The sequence below is a fragment of the Hippocampus bargibanti genome, linkage group LG07 (assembly GCF_051943395.1).
Source record: "Hippocampus bargibanti isolate YZ-2025 linkage group LG07, ASM5194339v1, whole genome shotgun sequence".
Taxonomy (NCBI): domain Eukaryota; kingdom Metazoa; phylum Chordata; class Actinopteri; order Syngnathiformes; family Syngnathidae; genus Hippocampus; species Hippocampus bargibanti.
The window spans coordinates 219865-229490 of record NC_142740.1 but is presented as its reverse complement, the minus strand read 5'-3'; the positions used below and the strand labels follow the sequence as shown (position 1 = coordinate 229490).

The window sequence follows — 9626 nt, the reverse complement described above, 5'->3', positions numbered from 1 at the left end:
ATACATTCCCCCCATTGTGTATTTAATGTGTTTTGCAGTAATCCTTCGTTTTTCGAGAAGACATCAGCGCTGGGAACCGATCAAGCTACGGCCATGTACAAAACCTTTGAGTCATTCGGCATTTTTTTTTTATTCTGAATGTTTTTCTCCCTGGAAAAAAAAAATCCGCGATGCACTGCAACCGCGACAAATGAACCAGGAAGTAGCGAGGGATCACTGTATTTGTAAAGAAGATATCATCATAAAGAATCTCATATCAAGCATTCATTGATGTTGGTGGAAAAAAATAAAGATATATAGTTACGCGACAACAGAATAAATATACAAACAATTACTCTATTTTAATGTAATAGTTTTGAAGGAAAAAAACGTCTACGAGTCTTCCAATAGGAGCTACTACTAACTAACTTTGGAATGCTGCCACCTGCCGGTGAAAAGCCGTAATCGCAGCAATATCCCGCCTCCGTATCCTCGTCCCTCATTGGCGCGCCCTCATCGACGCTACGGATCCCCGGAAAGCTCAAAATTACAATACAAACTTGGTCTAAAACATATGTGTTGTTTTTTTTTACGCGTCAATTCGTCCAATGTGAGCTAATTATCCTTTTTAGGGGTCTTTCCCAATTTAGGTCGGCTTTACAAACCCGGAGTTACTTGACGGGGCTCGGTTAAGTCTTTGACATTTACCGCTTCGCCTTTTCTTCCGCGAGCTAGCAAGCTAGCTCGTCGAAGAAGCTGACAGCAATGGCTGCAGTCATTCTATGTTTCCCGACTCTCCACGGTTTACGGATATTCACACAGTGAGTCAATGAATGTCTACCCCTTCGCCGTTGGCTCCAAACTATTAGCCACGCTGTCGTCTCACCGGTGTCGCCCATTCTTTTTTTTCATTAGCTTCGCTAGCAATCACTTTTGGAAATGTCAACCGAGATAACCATAAACAAAAGCGAAGACTAAATACACTACAAGGAGTTTCTAAACTTTCATTATCGCAGATATTGTCACAACTATCAAGAAAAAACAATTAAAATAACTCGTCGTCGTCCAGGGTTATGCCTTTGTTGGTATCCGAGCAAGGTTAAACGAAGTGACAGGCCATCACCCTACGTTGATCAAAATGTTTGTCAAACGATTATGCAGCATTTTATTCATGTTGTCCTATTCCCCCCCCCCCCAAAAAAAAAAAAAAATAATAATAATAATAATAATAATCTCTTTACAGGAAACTGTTATGGAGCAAAAGAGGAGCGAGACTTATTTCTGGAGGTAAGAGATTCTCCATGGAAATCCGGATTTTGAATGATGCACTTTAAATGTCATTCCTGTTAGTTGATAAGAAATTGAATCCACAAATTGAGGTTTCATAATAGATCCCGCAGTCATTTGTCTTTTCTGCTGAAACTTGATGATTCTAATGCTTGATCAAACTGTACAATTTACCTGACCTATGACATCAAAAATGTGCATTCATCTTTTTAAAGAGATTCATTTCATGTTGTTATCTGTACAACAAAGTACTATTTTTATTCTCTCATGTTATGTCATGAACATTTTTGGATCTGTGGAATCAAATATATCTGCTAATGTTGCTTTGCTTTTTAATTTAATTTGATTTTTTTCTGTCTTTGGAATGGATTCCTCCCAAAAACGAGCTTCCACTGCATTTACAGAAGCCGTGGACTTTCTGTTGGATGTGTTTGAATGGGTCAAAATAGCTTAATTACTATCTGGCTAGCTATCTATTAGCCAGCTAGCTAGCTTTCTATCAGTTTGAGTTACTTCCGGGTTGAGTGAACGCTGGCGCTTGTGGCCGCCGCTGCTCACCCAAAGAAAAACTTATCCTGTGACTGTAAAGTAACCTTGAGAGTTTTGAAAGGTGCTTATAAATGAAATGCATTGTTATTATTTTATTTATTAGATTAACTGTTTGTATATTTATTCTGATGTCACTTAACTACAGCTATAAATGGTTTGTTTTTTTCACATCAATGAATGATTGATATATGAGATTATTCATTATGATAATGTCATCTTCTTTACAGATAAAAGCAATTACCGTGACTCCTCGTTTTTCGCAGCGATTTATTATTAATATTTTGTCCAACATAGCCTGAAAAAATGTTGATGCTGTTTTTAGGCAGGGGAAGCATCGAGAAGGTCCTGATAGCCAACCGAGGGGAGATCGCCTGTCGAGTCATGCGCACAGCCAAAAAGATGGGCGTGCGCTCCGTGGCCGTCTACAGCGATGCCGACAGACACTCCATGCACGTTGCCATGGTGAGTCAGGACAACGTGCGTCGCTAAAAGGTCCAAAAAGTTCACAAACGTTCACTATTTTGATGGGTTTGTTTTTTTCCCCCAGGCCGATGAAGCTTACCACATCGGGCCGCCTGCCTCCCAGCAGAGTTATCTCAACATGGAGAAGGTTTTAGAAGTAGCCAAGAAATCGGGATCACATGTGAGTGGTCACCTACACTGAGGACAGGGAAGTCTTTTGGTAGTTTTGAACGCTCACTTGCGATAACCTGTTTGAAACCAAGAGCGAGCTACTTTGTGGGCACAGAAATGGATTGGATTCGTCATTTCACAGTTATGAGAGGAAAGAAGTAGAAAATGAAATATAGTATTATGATTCATTCATCAGCCCTTGCTGTACCCTCTTTGTGACATGAAGCAGTGCTACAAGCTAAATGTGTGTGTGTGTCTTTTTTTTTTTTTTTTTTTTTTAGGCGGTCCACCCCGGGTACGGCTTTCTGTCCGAAAACACAGAATTTGCCGAGGCTTGTAAAGAAAATGGCATCCTCTTCATTGGACCGCCGTCTTCTGCCATCCGCGACATGGGCATTAAAAGGTACATCGTGCGAGATCATCTGGCCTGGCCACAAATGCCATTGACTTTTCCTTGACCTTCCAGCACATCCAAACACATCATGTCGGCCGCCGGGGTGCCCATCATCGGAGGTTACCACGGCGATGACCAGTCAAATGAAAGACTGCGAGCGGAGGCGGAAAAGATCGGCTACCCCGTGATGATCAAAGCGGTCCGCGGAGGGGGCGGCAAGGTGAGGTCGTGACCGCCGCCTAGTGCTAAATGGTATTATTGCACGGGTGTCCAAGTCAAGGCCCCGGGGCCAAATCTTGTCACGGTTTCCCCAAATTCATAACGGCCCCCGATAATGTGGCCCACGGCAAAAATGGTGTCCATTTTTGTTTTCGTCGACTTCCCAAATTTGCTTCCCACCAAAGAAGAAGAAACCCCCAAAAAGATTTCAGAGTAGTCAATATTTGTGTGTAATAATTGATCCTATTCAAAGAAATAAGCTGGCCATGTTTTCCTGCGTGCAGGGGATGCGCATCGCACAATCCCACTCGGACTTCTTGGAGCAGTTGGAGTCCGCCAGACGAGAAGCCAAGAAATCCTTCAATGACGATGTCATGCTCATTGAGAAATTCGTCGAGGATCCCAGGTAAGAACAAACAAAAAACAAACTGAACTCATTCACTGCCAGACCACGTGCGATAAAAAAGGTGTCCGCGCCGGTGCCGGGGTTTTTGTCATCGTCACTCGCGTTCCAGGACCCGCACAATCTTGACTTTTTGGACTTGCAACGTTACAAATCTCAGACTCTCTTCTTTCATCGGAAAAAAAAACAGTTAATTCCGAAGCTGTATGGGTCTGGAGTTATCTTAGCTTGAAATGGGGGCAGGTGTACAAAACACAATAAAATACGTACTTACAAATTGGTTGATATAGCGCTTGAACAACGGATGAAGATGGAGAAAAAGCGCTAACGCGGACAAAAGGTAAATGCTGCCCCCTCGTGGAAGGGAAAAAAACAGGGCCGGAAGTCTGACGGGCGCTATATCGGCGGCCGCCACCTTCCTTCCCTGCAAGAAAAAGCAAAACCCAAACAAATTAGAGAATTAGAGAATTAGAGAATGGCGCCGCGCTCCACGTCATATTTTCCCAAATAGTCGGCCGATGAATTCAGGAATGGCAGCGGCCGACTTTAAGTGGCACGAGGGCGACTTTTGGGTTGTCGTCACGCTGCGTGTTTTTTCAGACATGTTGAGGTTCAGGTGTTTGGGGACATGCACGGGAACGCCGTCTACCTGTTTGAGAGGGACTGCAGCGTCCAAAGGAGACATCAGAAGATCATCGAGGAAGCGCCAGGAGTCAGTGTCTTAACGTCCTCAATCCTCGTCCTCCGATGAAAAGAAGCCCCGCCCCAAACGCAGCCTTGACGCCATTCCTTTTTATTCCCGACAGCCCGGCATCGACGCCGAGGTTCGCAGAAAACTCGGCGAGGCCGCCGTCAGAGCGGCAAAAGCCGTGGACTACGTGGGCGCAGGTGACGTATCGGATAGCGACGTCTCCGCTTTTTCCCGGAGGCGTTCCGGCTTCTTTCCCGTAACGCTCGCGTGGCTCGCAGGCACCGTGGAGTTCATCATGGACGCCCGCCACAACTTCTACTTCATGGAGATGAACACCAGGCTGCAGGTGGAGCATCCCGTCTCCGAGATGATCACCGGCACGGACCTGGTGGAGTGGCAGCTCAGGGTGAGCGGCGACTTTTGAACCCCGGACGGCGACCTTTGACCCCACGCCCCCCACCCCCGCAGGTGGCGGCGGGGGAGCGTTTACCGCTTCTTCAAGATGACATCGTGCTCCGAGGTCATTCCTTCGAAGCTCGGATTTACGCGGAGGATCCCGACAACGATTTCCTGCCGGGGGCGGGGCCTCTGCTCCACCTTTCCACGCCTCCGGCGGACCGGCACACTCGCATCGAAACCGGAGTCCGAGAAGGTACCGCCTCCGCAATATTTCTGCGACAGCGATCCCTCGTTTTGATTTGATGACTTGACTTCTGGGATGTATTTCCATTTTTAGGAGACGAGGTGTCCGTTCACTATGACCCAATGATCGCCAAGCTGGTGGTGTGGGGGGAGGACCGCCGCGCCGCCCTCAAGAAGCTTCGCTACAATTTGCGGCAATACAATGTAAGAGGCGCCACGGAATCCACGTCAATGAACCGCGCTTTTGTTTCCGGGCCGAGCCGTGATCGTTCGTCTTTTCCCGGAGAACGCAACACATATTTTCCTTTGTTTTTTTTTCCGTACGATACAAATGCTCACCGTGCTTTCCTGGCAGAATGCCAACAATCGTGAGCATTTTAAAATGTCCGTCAATTAAGTCCTTCACCGGCAGACCATGTGGGAAAAGGCCGCCCCTCCAGTGCCCGGGTTTTTGTCATCGGCACTCAAATTGCGGAATATTGACTTTTAGGACGACATCAACATTCGATGCAGTGTTACAAACTGTACACTCTCTACTTTCATCAGAGAAAAAAAGAGTTAATTCTTAAGTTATATGGGTCTGGAGTTATCTGAACTTGAAATGGGGGCAGATGTACAAAATACAATGCGACACATACATATTGGTTGATGTAGCGCTTGAACAACACTGAAACAAAGCGCTAACATGGACAAAAGGGAAGTGCCGCCCCCTTGTGGAAAGGAAAAACAATGCCGGAGGTCGGACCGGCGCTTTAACGGCACCCCCTGCAAGAAAAAACAAAACCCAAAATAAAATTCTGAAATATGTCTTGATGTCATATTATCAATTCCCGAATACATTTGGGAATGGCAGTGAAGGAGTTAATTGCTTTTCACAAAAAATCATCAATTAATTTTCGCATTAGTTTTTTTAAACAATTTGATGGTTGTGTTTCCTTGAAACGCGACCATTCAACTATTTCGAAACAATTGTCAAAAATAATCAGCGATTCATTTGCGCATTTGTCTAATAATAATAATAATACATTGTATTTATATGCGCCTTTGAAACCTCTGAAGGGCATATCATTATTGTTGTTGTTGTTATGGTGATAGATGTGAATTGTTGTGATCAGATTGTGGGTGTGAGCACCAACATCGAGTTCCTGCTGAGGCTGTCGGGCCACGCGGCCTTTGAGGCGGGCGACGTGAGCACCGGCTTCATCGCTCAGCACCGCCGCCATCTCTTCCGCCCTCCCCGAAGCCCCTCCGGGAGCGCCGTCTGCCAGGCCGCCTTGGCCCTGCTGCTACAAGAGAGGAAAGACGCCCGCGACTGGGCGGGCGCCTCCGGCGGTGAGGCCGTCGCACGTCCTCGCGCCCGTTCGGGGAAAAGGCCGTGATCGTGAGCGTGCGTCTGTGTTCCCTCGCCAGATCCTTGGTCGCCGTTCGGTTGCAGTCGCGGCTGGAGGCTGAACGCGCGTTTGCGCAGGAGCTTGACGCTGCAGCGAGGAGACCAAAGTAAGTCGCCGGCGGGAAGGAAGTTGCCGCTTTCTGATCGCGGTCACGCTTACGCTAGCCACGCTGGCCGCTAAAGGTCTCCAGACAATACATCTTGATGTATAGATACGGTGAGACCTGAGCTTACCGACTTCATTCTTTCCCAGAAAGTGCGTGTTTGGCGAAAAGCTCGTCTGCCAAACATTTATTTGCCATCATGGTATATTCTATATACTTTGATATGTGGTGATAAGTAGCGATGGGAAAACGAAGCTTCACGAAGCGCCTCGTGACGCTCCAGATGGATGCTGACGCCAGAAAAAAAGTCCATTGAAGGAGGAACGAAAAGCGCCCAAACTGTGTTAGCGTCGGCCAGCGACATGTTGATATTTTTAGATTGGACGAATCGCAAAAGGGCTTTTTAGCCGCTAACCATTAGCGGACTCTCCGGTTAGCATTGAGAAACCATTCTCATTTGCTTTTCAGAAGTGGTCGTGCTCGTCACGTACAACGAAGACGGGAGCTACGCCATGCAGGTGGGTCACTTTTTTTAACTCTTTCACCGCCAGACCACGTGCAAAAAGGCGTCCGCTCCAGTGCCAGGGTTTTTGTCATTTTGACCCACAGAATATTGACTTTTTGGATTACATAACATTCAAATCCGCGTAAGAAACTTTCATCTGGAAAAAGAGTTAATTCCCGAGTGTCCAGAGTTATATGACATTGAAATGGGGGCAGATGTACAAAAGGCAAATGGGAAAAACATTGCCAGAGGTCTGGCTGGAGCTTGATCCGCACCTCCCGCAAAAAAAAAAACAACCAAAAAAATCCCCAAGAAATTGGGGAACGGCGCTCTACGTCATACTTTTCACTAGCCGAAGAAATTAGCGAATGAGCTAACAGATGCTTCCCGTCGGCCATTTTCAGTTGGGCGAGGAGCTCTTCCACGTGACGGGCGAGCTGGAAAGCCAAGGCGGAGCTTCCTTCCTGCGCGCCACCGTCGACGGCGTCAAATCTCGCCCCAAACTGGTCATGGTGGACAACGACGTTCACCTCTTCTCCACGGTGGGCGTTACCTCTTTTCCAAAATGGCCGCCATTGACCTTAACGACGGCCATTGACGGCGTTTGACGCAGGAGGGCGGCGCCGACGTGTCCGTTCCGCTTCCAAAGTATCTGGTGGCGGTCAGCGGATCCGGCGCTCAGGGCGGCGCCGTGGCCCCCATGACCGGAACCATCGAGAAGGTGCTTTTCCTTTCCTCAACTCGCACGAACCAAAACAAACAAAAAAAAAAAACCCAAAAGTGAGCGCGCCAGCGGTTTTCCAGCCAATTTTCCGCCTCATTGTATTTTGTGTCAGGTGCTGGTGAAAGCGGGCGACCGAGTCAAGGTGGGCGACCCGCTGATGGTCATGATCGCCATGAAAATGGAGGTGAGCGCGACACGGCGCCGCCGACCGCCCGCCTTTCTTCTGACGGACGCCACGACGGGCCATTTGCTTTCAATCGCCTCCCGCAGCACACCATCCGGGCACCCAAGGCGGGCGTGATCGCCAAGGTCTACTTCAACGAAGGCGCTCAGGCCAATCGGCACGCTCCGTTGGTGGAACTGGAAGAAGAGGGCGGGGCTAACGACCAGGAGGCCCAGTAGGGCGACGGAAAACCACGCGGATGCCCCAAAATTTGCTCTGGAATGGTCCAAGCTCACAAAAAGAACAAAACAAATTTTTGGAGTTTTTGGAGCGCTGGCCATTATACTACGCTGCCTTTTTCTATTTTTTTGCCGTTGCTGCCGTTTTTATTATTATAATAATAACAATAATTTCATTTATAAGCGCCTTTCAAAACTCTCAAGGTCACTTTTCAGTCACAGGATACATTTTTTCCTGTGGGTGAGCAGCGACACGCGCTAGCGTTCACTCAACCCAAAAGTAACTCAAATAGATAGAAAGCTAGCTAGCTAGCTGATACAGTAATAATAATAAATATATTTCATTTATAAGCACCTTTCAAAACTCTCAAGGTCACTTTCAGTCACAGGATACAGTCGCTAATGGATAGCTACCTTGCCAGCTAGATAGCTAGACAGCTAGCTGGCCAGCTAATAGATAGCTAATAAAAGTTTTTCAAAATATAATATTTAAATATAGAAACGTTTTCCAAATATCTGGCTGGCTGGCTGGCTGGCTATTTAGCTAGCTTGCTATATATTAGCTATCTATTACCTAGCTAGCTTTCTATCTCTTTGAGTTACTTCCGGGTTGAGTGAACACTGGCGCATGTGGCTGCCGCTGCTCACCCACAGAAAAACGGATCCTGTGACCTTAAAGTGACCTTGAGTGTTTTGAAAGGCGCTTATAAATAAAATGTCTTATTATTAATAGATAACAAATAGATAGCCAGGTAGATAGCTTAATAGCTAGCTAGACTGTCATAAATCTCTCATAAGGAACTCTGTCAAATGTCTCGCCATGGTTGCTTGGAAAGGAAAGAAAGAAGTAGAAAAGCAAAATGCAGGAGCTGCTGGAAAGGCAGCCACTCTCGCGGCGCCATCTTCAAGTCAAAAGAACAAATAATACGACAACGCAAAGACACAGAGTCATTCATTCTTCACCGCTTGCTGTACCCTCTTTGTGACATGAAGCAGTTCTAGATGAAACAAGGAGAGGGTCAAAGCGTCCTTTACACCAGTGGATCAAGGACCTCACGTGGAATGCGCACGTCTGTTACAAGCTAAATGTTGAAAGCAAACAGGAAGCTGTAGCATCCATTGCCGAAAAGAGACTGTCCTGTCTCGCATCTCCCGTCCCTTCTAAATCCGCTTCAATTCCAAGCCGCGACAGTTCCACAAACGCATCGGCGCTCTTGAAATCTGTAAATGCAAATGAAATGTGTCAAATAGTCCTCAACAAAAATAGTTTTTACTTTGCAAAGAAAATTGTTTGCTCAATTACAACTTTATCTCTGCACTCCAGATTTTTTTGTCGTTGTAGTTTCTAGCGCGCGTTAAGTGATTTTTAAAAGCAAAAAGTGTGACTGTTACTTCATTAGCCTATGCTAATGTCTCTTCCCTGGTTTTCTGTCAACTTTAAATCAGTTTGCTTTATGTGTCCAGAAACAAATGATTTATAAATATCTGTACTTTAGCGCATCATCTTTGGGAGATATTTTTGTTTGTTTTGAACCATTCTACGTAAAACGGATATTAGCATGCGTCGTCATTTATCACTGTCAAGTTTCAGGAAAAAAAAATACATATGCATTTGTTTTTCTTATTATTAAGATACTGAATCTATCTCGAAATAAATCAAAAAAATAATATGATCGAATGACACGTCCTACTTGTTATGTGTAA

At 46.2% G+C, this 9626-nt stretch overlaps 1 protein-coding gene across 3 annotated transcripts; it reads left to right on the top strand.

Annotated features, from left to right (window-relative positions):
• The first annotated feature begins 511 nt into the window (after nucleotides 1–511).
• Nucleotides 512–9595, top strand: mccc1 (methylcrotonyl-CoA carboxylase subunit). 3 transcript variants are annotated; one of them, XM_089001419.1, is made up of 20 exons: nucleotides 512–800; nucleotides 1223–1266; nucleotides 2138–2277; nucleotides 2363–2458; nucleotides 2730–2851; nucleotides 2915–3062; nucleotides 3346–3467; nucleotides 4065–4176; nucleotides 4271–4352; nucleotides 4434–4561; nucleotides 4624–4807; nucleotides 4892–5001; nucleotides 5913–6129; nucleotides 6208–6294; nucleotides 6760–6809; nucleotides 7201–7338; nucleotides 7410–7517; nucleotides 7633–7704; nucleotides 7791–7954; nucleotides 8002–9595. In XM_089001419.1, the coding sequence occupies exons 1-19, from the start codon at nucleotides 745–747 to the stop codon at nucleotides 7920–7922; spliced, it is 2148 nt and encodes a 715-aa protein (XP_088857545.1). In that variant the 5' UTR covers nucleotides 512–744; the 3' UTR covers nucleotides 7923–7954; nucleotides 8002–9595. The 3 variants fall into 3 exon arrangements, with proteins under 3 accessions (XP_088857545.1, XP_088857546.1, XP_088857544.1); XM_089001420.1 differs by having other exon boundaries at nucleotides 4434–4501; nucleotides 7791–9595; XM_089001418.1 differs by having other exon boundaries at nucleotides 7791–9595.
• The last annotated feature ends 31 nt before the right edge of the window (nucleotides 9596–9626 follow it).

Coding starts and splice junctions, on each gene's coding strand:
- mccc1 (XM_089001419.1), top strand. CDS start 745: ATGGCTGCAGTCATTCTATGTTTCCCGACTCTCCACGGTTTACGGATA. Junction 2,278..2,362: donor ACTCCATGCACGTTGCCATG/GTGAGTCAGGAC, acceptor TTTTTCCCCCAG/GCCGATGAAGCTTACCACAT. Junction 4,562..4,623: donor TGGTGGAGTGGCAGCTCAGG/GTGAGCGGCGAC, acceptor CCACCCCCGCAG/GTGGCGGCGGGGGAGCGTTT.